Source organism: Macaca mulatta, chromosome 9, assembly GCF_049350105.2.
Source record: "Macaca mulatta isolate MMU2019108-1 chromosome 9, T2T-MMU8v2.0, whole genome shotgun sequence".
Classification (NCBI taxonomy): domain Eukaryota; kingdom Metazoa; phylum Chordata; class Mammalia; order Primates; family Cercopithecidae; genus Macaca; species Macaca mulatta.
Window position 1 is genome coordinate 75757868 of NC_133414.1, and position 12595 is coordinate 75770462.

Consider the following 12595-nt stretch of genomic DNA (forward strand, 5'->3'; position numbering starts at 1 on the left):
TAGGAGCCCGGTTGGGGGCTCGGGACCCGCGTGTGGGTCCCGTCCAGAGAGCTCAGTGGTCCAGACCCCTACACTCCTAACACACGCACCCTCGCATGCACATTCCCGAGCCTGCGCGGGGTCCGTCCCGGGACAAGCCCGTAAGTCGCGAACCTTCCAGCTCGGTCTGCCCGGACGGGTGGACCGGATCAGGCACCCCCTCCCCTGGGCTGCCCAGGGCGCCTGGCCCAGCGCGGGCGGCTCCGGGGCGGGGCGGGGCCGGCGGCGGGAGGCCCCTCCCCGGGGGCGGGCCGGGGGCCGGCGGGGCTGGGGGCGGGGCGGGCGGGCGGGCGGCGCGGGGGTGTCCCTCCCTCCCTCGCTCTCCCCGGTAAAGTCTCGCGGTGCTGCCGGGCTCAGCCCCGTCTCCTCCTCTTGCTCCTTCGGCCGGGCGGCGGTGACTGTGCACCGACGTCGGCGCGGGCTGCACCGCCGCGTCCGCCCGCCCGCCAGCATGGCCACCACCGCCACCTGCACCCGCTTCACCGACGACTACCAGCTCTTCGAGGAGCTTGGCAAGTACGGCCAGCCCGCCGCGGTCCCCGCCTGCCCTGCTGCCCGGGCGCTATGCGGCTTCTCGCCCCGCCCCCCGGCCCTGCACCGGCCGCTGCGGCGCCCCCTCGGCCGCCCCACCCCCGCCTTTCCCGCCTGCTGCCTCTGGGCCCCGCGCCCCCCGCGCCCTGCCCTGCATCCCCCTTGGCGCCCTGCAGCAGCTGGCGGGGCCGCTGGTCCCCGCGCGCCGCCGCGGACACCGCAGCCCCCGGACCTTTCCCGGGTGCCCTCCAGCCCCGCCCCTCCGCACCCTTCATGCGCCCCGCTCCCGACCACCTCCCAACGCTGCCAGGTTGCTCACTCCGCACCCTGAACCCAGGTCCCACGCGCCTCGCACTCAGGACCCTCGCCGGCCCTGCAGCCCCAGCCCCGCTGCGGAGCCCGGGCGTGGGGGGGCTGTTTGGCGCCCGGCCCCGCCCCCCGCGAGTGCCGCTCCAGGCTCCCAGCCCCTCGGCTGGGCAGTGCTGCGGCACCCCCGTCCCCTCCCCCCATCCCTGCAGTGGTCCCGGGAGCCGCGCCGCAGCCGCAGCATCCCCCTCCCCTCCGCACTGAGCTGGCCGCTGCAGCAGCCCCGGCCCCCCACCCCCACCCGCGGCATCGAGCCCGGCCACTGCAGCCCCCGCCCCGCCCGCCCCCCTAGACGTTTCCAGAGCTGAGAGTGCGAGCTCCCATTGGGGGGGGACGTCAAGGAAAATAACATGGGAAGGGGAGTTCTTGATGTCTGACTGTGTCCTCTCTTCCCTTGCTGTCAGTTGAGCCGGGATGCAGTGAGATGAAGCCGGCTGTGGGAGAGGAAGGGGGGTTGAGCCTCACTTTGCCCCGTGGTTGAGGGAGATTTCTCTTTCAGGGGATGATACCCTCTTTTTAATCTCTCCTTCCCCAACCCTCAACTGTTCCTGGTGAGAGAAGGGCAGGGTCTGTCTGCTCCCTTCTGCCCTGGTTCTCTTGGCCGGGACCGCAGGGCTGTCTGAGATGCAGCAGGTGTGTGTTTTCAGCGTCGCCCACCCGCTCCTGATGTGCAGCCTGAGGTGGAGGCTGTTGCCTTGCCAGGGACTGGATGAGGGGGTGGGAGCGCGGCACACCACCCACATCTGTTCAGTGACCTGGGTGGCCGCGTCCTTCTGCCTCACCTTGGATAGTGGTGGTCGCAGCCCCGGTGTGTGTGCGTGTGACTAGAGGTCTGGTGGTGGGAGCATCATCGTCCCCAGACTTGAAGTGTGTCTGTGTCACTCTGCCCTGCTCCGTGTCCCAGTTCTTTCCCCCTTCTCCCTCCAGGGGTGCTTTCTCTGTGGTCCGCAGGTGTGTGAAGAAAACCTCCACGCAGGAGTATGCAGCAAAAATCATCAATACCAAGAAGTTGTCTGCCCGGGGTGAGTGTTCCCTGTCTTGACCTCTTCCTGAGGGTGCCTCCAGGGGCTATGGTTTCTTCTGAAGAAGCCCCAGAAATTGGGGGTTGTGCGTTTTAGCACTTGGAGAGGAGTTGGAATTTCAGACTGGTTGGACTTTGTGTCAGGCTGAAGCCAGAAAAGGAGTTGCATGGGGGACTGGAAGTGCCCAGGTACAAAAGAATGAAGGAAGAGATGCAGGTAGCTGCAGTGGCCCCCAAAGGCTCAAGGGAGTTCGGTCTTCAGGGAGGTGGAGGATATGGGGGTAGTGGGTGGTACGGAATGGGGAGCTCTTAATTTGGGGCATTTGGAGCCTCTCCCTTTGGGGCAGTGGTGGCTACTGCAGGCCTTTCCTGGTCCCTGTGCCCCAGTGGTGACTTAGGATGGAAATGCAGTAAGTGAGCAGCTCTGACAAAGCCAGCCTCCCCTGCCCACCAGGCGGCAGAACAGACTCCCAAGGGAAGGGAATCTGTAAACATCAGGGGAGGCTGCTACTGGCGAGGGCTTCTTAGGAACAAATTCTGCCAGATGAACTTGATTGCTTTTTTGATCAAATTACAAAGTTGATGGTGCAGCAGCAGATGTAGTCTGTCCTGGGTGGAGGGTGATGCCTCATGGTCTAGAAATCCCAAAGGCCTAGTTTGGGCAGGAACTGCACTGCCTCCAAGTCTGAGGAGCATAAAGGCCAAGGCTTTGGGGCCTCACTTGCGAGATCCTCCCAAGTACCTGAGGCTAGGAGGGTCAGGGCCTGTCTTTCACACCTTGAAACTACACTCTCTGAACCTCCTATTGGGTGCTTGCCAAACTCACCTCATCTGATAGGTGTAGACCCAGCATTGTGTGAAGTGCTCTGTGAACAGGTCTGGTGAGTACAGAGGTCAGATCTTGGAGGGCTGCAGGGTGCAGTTGGGGAACAAAGGTTGTGAGACTCAGAGAATGGAATTAGGGCTGGGCAGTAGGATGCCATAAATATATTAGGAGCCAGGACACATGCCCTGGGGAAGACATGGGCCTTGGCCAATAATGACCCGGGTTTCTCTGGGATAAGAGACGTAATAGATGTCCCAAATGCTCAGAGAAGCTCTACAATTTCACGGAGATGACATTGGGCTTCTATCATGTTGGCAGTTGTTCTGGGACCTGTTTAGCAGGGCCTTGTCCACCACCTGGCTGGGGACTCTCTCTCCATCCCCCTAGTAGGGCACTAATTTCTGACTCCCATCCAGCTCCACCTCTTGCTGTTCGTGTGTATTGCCTATAAAGTTGGACTTGTTTGTTTTCTTTTTCTCTGGGTACCTTGAGTCTGAGGATGGTTGCCATAGAGATATGTGGGCAGTCAGATGCCCTCCTTCCCTGGAGTAGGGGTGGGGGGGGACAACAGGGGCTGGGATCTCTGGCAGACATCCTCTGGCCAAGGATGGAAGGTGCAGGCAGGAACGATGGCTTGAGGCTGGATACCTCTCATGCCCACACAGCAGAACCCTGGTGCATCAGAAACGGGCCTGGTGTCTGGTGTCTCCAGTTGATGACGCAATGCTTTGCTATCCTCATCTCACCAGTGTCCTCTGACCCAGGGGTAAGGGAAGGAGAGACGGCTGGGAGCCGAATTCTGGGATGTGAGGAAAGGTGATGTGGTGACTTCCTGCAGCTGCCTGACTGGGACTTTCATTTCCTACTCCTTCCCTACCTGCCTGAACTTCCATGACCTGTGTGATAGCATCGCTTTCCCTTCCTCACCTCCTTTCAACCTTGTCCCATCTTTCCCAACGGTTATCTTTCCCTGGCCAAACTGGATGAGGTTTGATTTCTCTTTGATTTCCCCCCCCCTCAAGAAGAGGATTCTTGTGTAAAAGTATATGCTTCAGACAGAAACTCCCCCTCTCCCCAGATGGATATGCCAAGACTGGGCTCTGTTGTGTGGCTTCATGTGCCAGGTTGACTTTGGGACAGAGGCACAGATGATAGGCACAGATGCCAGCCAGAGGGGTCATAATGTGTAAATGCCAGCCAGTACTGTGTGGAGGTGGGAGAGTGGAAAGGGGCTGTCTTGGAGATGGAGGGAACAAGGTGGAGCTGGACTATAGGTGTGGGCATGGGGGATGTGAGCTCCTGGAGAGAACTGGGCCAGGGTAGCCATGGGCTGGTGCCCATGGGGTTAGGGAGTGAGGGCCATGGCTTCCCTGCAGACTCTCAGTTTACACTGTATATTTTATAAAGGTGCAGGCACTGGGGCTGGGTTTCACTCGTTGCTGTCTGTTTAGGGCTCCGCAGGTGTTGGATTTCTGTGTCTGGGAATGTCGTGGGCCCACCAGGGTCATCTATGAAGGTCTGAAGGGGCTTGCTGTGTTCACTGGGTCTTCCTGCCTGCTATCTTTCTTGTTTGTGATTCTCTGGGCTACAAACTGAAAAGATAGAGGGTATAGAGCTGTTTCTTCTTGGCATCCTTGGTGAGGTGGCTGGGAGGCAGGGAGAGGGATCACCTGGTCTTCTAGGGGGTCCAATTGAGACAGGAAGCCTTCTTTTGGGCCGTTGTGTCTTGTCCCTATGGTCTCAGAGGCCCACATTGGCGGCTAGGTTGTAGGGTGAGGAGTTCATGCGGATATGCATTGAGCACTGTCTTTGTCTGCGGGCCTGTCTACATAAAGTCACTGAAAGTCACATAACGTCACTCCGTTTGCTTCAGAACCGTGATAGGAGTGGAGCTGGGTTCTTAAGGGAGCCCATGGTTCCAAGCTTAGCTCCGCTAGGCCGAAGGAGGCATTTAAAATAGGCTTGGATGCAGGAGCTAGTGGGCCAGGTGATGGCAATGATAAGTCGTTATTTTAAGATTTAAGAGCACCCCCCTCAAGGAGCCTGAGCCCTTATGTCTTTTTTTATTTTTAAATCTTCATATTCCCTTCTTATCTTTATTCATATGCATACAGATTTTCACCTCGCGGAGCATAACATTTTATATCCTGCTCTCTTTGCTTATATCCAAAGTATTTCCCCCATATTGCTACAGTTGAAGGGCAAACGGTCCTTTCTTTTACGTCGTTTAGGATTTATCCCTAGAACAATCAGCATCAGAAGAAACTTCTGTGTATGTACCATTTATCTGGATTCCAGTTGCTTTCACTGAGATGGATACTGGGGTAATGCCCTTGGCCTTACTAAGAGATGCTATTGGAAATGGTGTTATGAAATCTGTTATAATACTTTAACATATTTATTTAATCTGTACATTCCATGTGAAGAAATTTCTTTTGAAGCTGAATGTAAGCAAAAGCTTTCCTCTTTGTGAGGACCTGGGAGGTGAGGGAAGGGTCCTTATGTGTTTCTTTACTTCTTCATGGACAGGCCCTAGCGAAGTGCCTGACTTATGCCGGCCACATACGCATTAAATGAATGGGTCAAGAGGACTATGTAACCAATCGTGGTTGCCTTTTGGCTTTGGCTCCCAGGAAACTCAGAGTCAAGTTGCCAGAGTCCTTGTACCCTGCTACAGGCTTGGGTCCTCCCTTTCTGATGCAGGGAGCCAGACTGCAGACCTGATACGGCTGCTGGAAGAGAGGACAGATGAGGATAAAGACCTGTACTTGGGGCATAAGGCAGAGTGGGAGATGTAGGCAGACATTTAGCTGATGATTCCTCCTTCCTTGTCACTAATGGCACTGTAGGGCCACTGTTGAGATCTCTTCCAAGTAGTGATTTTGAATTTATTGTGCATAAGGATCACCCTGAGTACTGGTTTTAAAAATGCAGATTTCTGAACTTTAGCCACAGAGATTCTGCTTTAGAAAGTCTAGGGTGGGGCTGCAGAATCTGCATTTTTAACACATGCTCCAGTGAATTTCATGCAGGTGAAGCATGAGCCACTCTTTAAGAGATGCCACCTAAAATCTGCAACAACAGTTGCTCTTGCCATGCCCTCTGGAATTCAATAGACACACCTTGGCCCAGCCTTCTCCAGATTGTGTGTCTGCTGCTATGTGGCCATCTGTGCACATGGGCTGTTCTGTGATTAGGGGCCTCGTTCTGGGCCTCCGGATTGGGGTGTCTGTGTCTGAGGCTGCGGCAAGCTGGGTTGTGGCATGTTGGCCACCAGAAGGGTAAAGGCTGTCCCTTTCTGGGTCCAGCTGGCCCTGGGGACTGAAATGGGATCCCCTGGATGGTGCCAGCTGAGAATCCCCACCCCCTTAGTGTTGGCCTGAGTAGCCCCCATGACATTTGTGTCCCCTGTGGTATCTCCAAGTGAGACTTTCCTGTTAAGGATCTGGGTGAAGTGAGGGGAAGAGAAGGGAGGAGGAAGCAGCAATGCAGGGAGTGGGAGAAGGAAGAGAAATCCACACAGCACTGGAACACCAGCCTCGAGGAAGCATTTAAGGAGGCTGTGTGCAAAACCATGCCTTCCTCCTGAGGGTAAAACAGGCCAATTTCTGTAAACAGAAAAATGGGCATCCTGCATATCGGTGATGGAACACCTCTACCTTCTCTCCTGAAGGGATGGAAGCCGACTGCACGTCCTTCTGTGCGAAGGCTTCTGCCGGGCGGCTTTTGTCACATGGTCACGTTGAGCTGGGGGCCTTAGCGCACACGACACTGGCCTTTCCCCCTCCCCTCCCACCTGCCTTCTCAGAGTGACTTGGGGTGCTGCATCACAGTGTGGGGATGGAGGTGGGAAGGTTACCCTGTCCCATCAGGGAGGCCCCTGCCTTCTTCCTGCTGCTTCCTCTGGTCCCTTGTCACCATACCCTTGTTAGAAGCTGTGCTGAAACCCTAGAGGTGAGTGGCTGACCCCATTCTCTGCTGAGGCTGGAGACAGGGAAGGGGAGGCTGTGTGTGACCATTCCTGCTCCCATCTCTATGCTTGCTGCTCTCTGAACAGCTTTGGCAGACCAACAAGGGCCTGATCCCATGGGTGCCAAAAGGGTGGTGACAGGAGGACATGGGCACTTTGCACCTCTTGAATGCCTCTCTGCAGAGCCCCTTTGTCATCTGCCTATGGCCAGACAGATCTGCCGCAGGACTGCTGGGGAAACCAAGGCGCAAAAGCTTTGTCTGGGGTCTTTTTTTTTTTTTTATTTTGCACTGCAGGTGCCTGTGACTTTGCCAGGGCTCAGACCCAGCATCCTCAGTCCGTGTGGCCTCCACCCACTCCTTGGCGCCTTTCTTTAAAACACAGGTTCTGGATACTTTGTTCCTGTGATGAATCTTGGCATATCACCTCACACCTCTCCATCTAAGCCCCAAGCTCCAAGCCTGGTGGAGCAAATCCCTCCTCGTTGCTGGCTGAGGCCCCATTCCCATCTGTACCCACCTCTCTGGGCTGTGCGGTGGGGAGATTTCCAGCCACTCCTCCCCAACACCATCTCCGCTTCCTGGGCCCTATCAGCAGCAGCCGCAGCTTCCCATCTGCTCCCCTCTTTTCTCCTCCCTTTCTTTCCCCTCCCCCCTGCTTGCTGCTGCCCTGGGAGGAGCTATTTTTAGGGGCTGCTTCCTGGGATGTTTTACTTGGGGCTGGTTACCATGAAGGAAATGTCACCAAAACAGTGGGCAAAGGCTGCAGGCACCAGGAGCCCTGCCGGGGGCCATGGAGAACACGACGGCTGACCCTTTTCTGGCCCTTGAGAGCAGCCAGAGTGTCCCCAGGCAGAGCCTTCCCTTCTTGGGGCTTGCTAGTGACCCCTTGGGGATTTTCTCCGTTAAAGCTGATTTAGGGCCTTTTCGCTGTAGGGCATTTTTTGGAGCCTCTCTCCCTCCTTAGAGCTTCCCTTGCCTTGAGATCCAGAGGCCAAAGTGGGGCTCAGGTCTTTGTGTCACCAAGTTAAAACTGCGTGAGTAAGGACTGAAGATAAGGGGAGGATGCTGGGTACATGCACAGAGCCTTGGGGGTTCACATGGGCACATTTCAGGCCCCGTCCCTCTGTATCACATCCCCCAGCTAGTCACCAGGTGTACACGGGTGAGGGCATTAGAAGCTGTGGTCCTGCTCTTGCGTGGCGGATGGACTTTGCTTTTAATTGGAGACTCTTTGCACCTTTAGAGTGAGATTCAAAGAGGGAGGGATGTGGCGTCGCAGTGTCAGGATGAAGTCGGTGGGATCGTGGCTTGGGAATCCCACTGGTCGGTGCCCCAGGCCCAGGGCTGTGCATAAGCAGCTGGGGAAGGTGGATTATGACACCAAATCCCTACCGTGTCCTTGTTTCTGCTCAGAGTGACCCCAAGGGGGCCAGACGGGAGCCTCTGTTGCTTGGAAAGAAGATGAGGGGCACTCAGGAGGGCAGCAAGTGAGGCTGCCTCCCATCAAGCCCTGAAATCAGTGGGGCTGCAGGAAGCTTCTCACATCCATGTTTGGGGTCACAGGCACAGACCTGCAAAATACCATTTGCAAAATTAAGAATGCCTTTGAGATTGGAACTTGGGAGAGCCCTCAGTCAGAGTAGGAATGTGCATCCTTTCCCACGTACAGAGGGTTGTATGTTTAGGTGGCAGCAGGATCTTAGTGCTGTCATTTGTGTGGTTTTTTTTTTTTTTTAGGAAAATGTCACTAAGTCAAGCAGGCCCGTCTCTGAGAGGGCCATGGAGAGTCTGTGGCCAACCCTCCCTGGTCCCCTGACCCGGCAGAGGAAGGAAAGGGCATTGGAGTAGGCTTCTGTCTTCAGGCCAGAGGGGGAGGTGGTTCAAGGGCAGGCTTGGTGCACCCCTTGGCTGCACGCTATCACCTCCCTATCTGCTTCCTCTTTTCTGCCTCCCTCGGTGCATCTGGTCACTTCTTGCTGCCCTTCCTGTGAATCGTGGAGCCTTGGACCAAGTCCTGAAGCACTTGGGCAGAAGGCGGGAGAGGCTGGGTTTCTAGGATCCTTGTTTCCCAGGGCCTAGCTCTGGCCTGGGCTCAGACCACTCTGGCCTAGGCAGGCTGCTGGGGAAGGGCTGGAGCCGCTTCTGCTTTCTGCTCCTGTTGCTACCTCTGCTCATGATGGGGAAAACCTGCAGAGGGCTGTGGTTGGAGCTGGGCTGAAGGCCGGCAGGGGTGGGTCTCTCCATGGCAGTAGCACACAGGCAGGCAGGAAGTGGCCCTGTGCAAAAGCGGGAAGTGGCTGTTGTCAAACAGGAAGGGGGGGCTGGGCTTTGGGAGGGGCGGGGATGAGCCTGGTAGAAAGGTGGGTGGAGGAGGGTCCACCTTGGAAGGTCTGAGCATCTCCCTAGTGGTCACTGGAAGGAGGGGTGTCTCAAGGGAGACCTTTGCAGCACCTTGGGATACTGAGCCAGGGCCCTCCCACTATAGACCAAGCCCATTCAGTGGCCTCGCCCTTTTTGGGGTTGGGGATGCTGCATCCAGCTGGGATGCCCTTGCCATTGGGAAAGATGATCTAGAAACCACTACTCCATCCTGGAACCCCTCTGCTGCCGCTGCTGCTGGGGTGGACCCTCTGCTTTTTTGCAGCTGTGGGGCAGCCCTGGAGGTGACTACAGGACAGGAAGTGTCAGGGAAAGAGACAGGAGACAACAGCTGGAGAGGCTGGGTGGTGGCCGGGCAGTGCATGGCGGCAGGAACGGGGAGAGCGTGGCAGGCAGAAACCTCTGTTCATTGAGGAGAGCTTGTGGATGGCAGGGTGCCACGGCTGCGAGGAAGAGGAGGGAAGCAGACAGTGGCACATCCTGTGGTGTTCCCCTCTCTCTGAGGAGCCCCTGTTGCTGCCTGTCACCTGCAGACTGTAGACACTGGTGGGCCCCGCCAAAACAGGGAGGGACACTCCACCCCTAGGACTGCAATGAAGGACCATGTGGGGAGCCCAGAAGCCAGGCAGGAGGGCTTAGTTGCTGTGTTGCAGACCCTGTATCTGCCTGGGACAGTGGGTCCCATTCACAGTGTCTCTGGTGATAGCTGTGGCCACAGGCCCAGCCCAGGAGACCCTGTCAGGCTTCTCATTGGGCCCTTAGAAAGGAGCTATATGCCAGACCTTATGCAAAACTCTTGACCTGTACCACCTCAGTTAAACCTCAGATCTTGCTGTCTCCATTTTAGAAGTGAGGAGCCTCTTGGCTGGACACAGTGGCTCATGCCTGTAATCCCAGCACTTTGGGAGGCTGAGGCGGGCAGATCACGAGGTCAGAAGATCGAGACCATCCTAGCTAACACGGTGAAACCCCGTCTCTACTAAAAAATACAAAAAAATTAGCCAGGCATAGTGGTGGGTGCCTGTAGTCCCAGCTACTCGGGAGGCTGAGGCAGGAGAATGGCATGAACCCGGGAGGCAGAGCTTGTAGTGAGCCGAGATCGTGCCACTGCACTCTAGTCTGGGCGACAGAGCGAGACTCAGTCTTAAAAAAAAAGAAGTGAGGAACCTCTTTTCCAAGATAAGGTGCCTGGCTCACTGTCTCACCTCCTTTGGGTCCTAATCAAATGTCACCTCCTTACTGAGGCTTTCCTGGACTGCCCTACTTAAATCTACACTCCCCGCTTTTTCTGCTTTTTCTACGCAGCACTTGCTGTGACATCTAATGTGCCATTGAGTTTTCTTATTGTCTGTCCCTCCCCCACATACAATCCACTAGAGTGTCAGCTCCATGAGGGCAGGGATTTTTGTCTGTTTTGTTCACCACTGTCTTCCTAGCATCTCGAATACTGCCTGTCATATAGTAGGCCTCAGTAAATATTTCTTTTTTTTTTTTTTGAGACAGAGTCTCGCTCTGTCACCCAAGCTGGAGTGCAGTGGCCCAATCTTGGCTCACTACAGCCTCCACCTCCTGGGTTCCAGTGAGGATGTCTGGCTAAATTTTGTATTTTTAGTAGAGATGGGGTTTTACCATGTTGGCCAGGCTGGTCTTGAACTCCTGACCTCAAGTGATCCACCCACCTCGGCCTCCCAAAGTACTGGGATTGACTCACCGTGACCAGCCACGATAAATATTTCTTGAAGGAATGAATGAAGCTCGGGTGGGTTTAATAGCTTGCCAGATGTGGCAGTGTTGAGCTCAGTCCAGGGCTGTCTGACTCCAAAACCGATGTGTTGTTAATTGCCATACTCCACAGCTTAGAATCAGAATGAGGATCAAGGTGCAGTCCTGGGGTTCAGAGAAGACCTGCGCCTTGCCGGGAACACAGGGCTCAGCTCCTTGCAGTTAAGGCTGAACTAAGAGGCCAACAAGGACCCTCTGGACGCTGGGCAGCTTCTTTGAGGAGTTGGGAGCCTGAGTCTGTGTGTCTCCTCTCCACTCGAAGTCACCGGTAAATCAGAGTGCCCTTATTTTTAGTGCTGTTGCTGTTGTGGGACTGTAACCATTAGCTAGTAAGAGACTTAAGGAAGGAGATAAACATTAATCTTCTGGGCCTTCCCTCAGCTGCCACCTCCGCATTGCAAGATGCTGTTCTCCTGCACCTGCCCAGGCAACCAAGCTCGAGAGTTATGGACTGGAGGGTGGTGAGATGTGTGCCCAGAGAGAGGGCTGTGGGTCTGTAGCTTTGGGGCTGGCTAGCTTGGTACCTCCATCTCAAGTCCAGGGATGGAAGGAAGGTGGGGTCATGTCAGCATCCTGCCAGATCTGGAAGAAGCAAGCCCCGCAGCCACCAGGCGAGGCTGTTACAGCCTCCTTGAGTGCCTGCTTCTGGAGGTCACTGGCCACATCCCTGTGCCTGGGACCAGGGGATGCCAGGTGATCTGGGAGTTGGGAGTTACTTGGGGTTCTCCTGGCTGCATCCTGGTCGGTGGTCATGCTGAACCCAGGGACAGGAAGGAAGGTCTGACCCAGATCTTTGGGCAGCTGGGACGGATTAGCTGGGCAGTAGGAACTAATCTCTGTCTGTCCCCACCTCCTTCCACAAAGTAGAGCTGTTGCTAGAGGGAAAGTTTAGGACAAAGCTGGGTTTGGTTAGTGAAACAATAAATGTGAATTTCTTCTAGTCCATAATCCCTACATTATCTCAAACTGACAGGCCTGGGTTTGAATCTCAGTTCTATCCCTTTCCTGCTGTGGGATCTTGGGCAAGTTACTTAACTTCCCTGGGCCTCCGTTTCTTTCATCATCTGGAAATGTGGACAATCATAGCATTCACCTGATGGGATCATTGTGAGGGCCATGGGAAGATTTACAGAGGCTGTTTGCTGTTTAGGGTAGAGGCAGGGAGACAGGAATAGCTTGGCAGCTATGGATGTGGAGGCGCGTGCCCGGGCCTGGATAATTCGGGGTGAACTGGACTCTCTTCCTTTTGGACCCCCTCCAAAGCCTGGAGTCTTAACTCAACTCTCACCATTCTTTATCTGGCCATAATAGCAGAGGGGTGGAGAAAGAGGGCTCTAGGCTCAGATCACCTGCATCACTGCCTGTCCGTGTTACCTTAGGCAGATTACTCTTTTTAAACCTGTTTCCTCAGTAATATAATAGAGCTAATCAGATCCCTACTTCACAGAGTTTCTGTAGGTATGAAATATGGTAATCCATGCCTCTGCCTGATATGTAGTCAATGCTCAGTAAGCGATTGTTACGGCTACTACTGTGGTTATTGGTAAACCCTTATTAAGCCCCTGTTTACAGAAAGAACTCTAGAAAGCACTACCCGGAAAGGTACCCCCGCCCTTCGAAGAGCTTGCAACTGAAAGATAACTGATGTAATATATGATGTGAGAATCGTGAGAAGTGCA

General features: G+C 55.2%; 1 protein-coding gene across 45 annotated transcripts in view; it reads left to right on the forward strand.

Moving 5' to 3' along the window:
- Nucleotides 1-363: 363 nt before the first annotated feature.
- The window catches only part of CAMK2G (calcium/calmodulin dependent protein kinase II gamma), a 62914-nt gene continuing 50682 nt past the window's right edge, over nt 364-12595 (forward strand). For 28 of the 45 annotated variants that reach the window (XR_001447137.3, XR_001447138.3, XR_013397703.1 and 25 more), the window contains exons 1-2: nt 370-555; nt 1864-1958. Coding sequence is in view for 33 of the 45 variants with exons in the window: in XM_015147247.3 (XP_015002733.1) it covers nt 491-555; nt 1864-1958 (160 nt within the window). In the remaining 12 variants the exon portion in view is untranslated. 45 annotated transcript variants of the gene reach the window in all.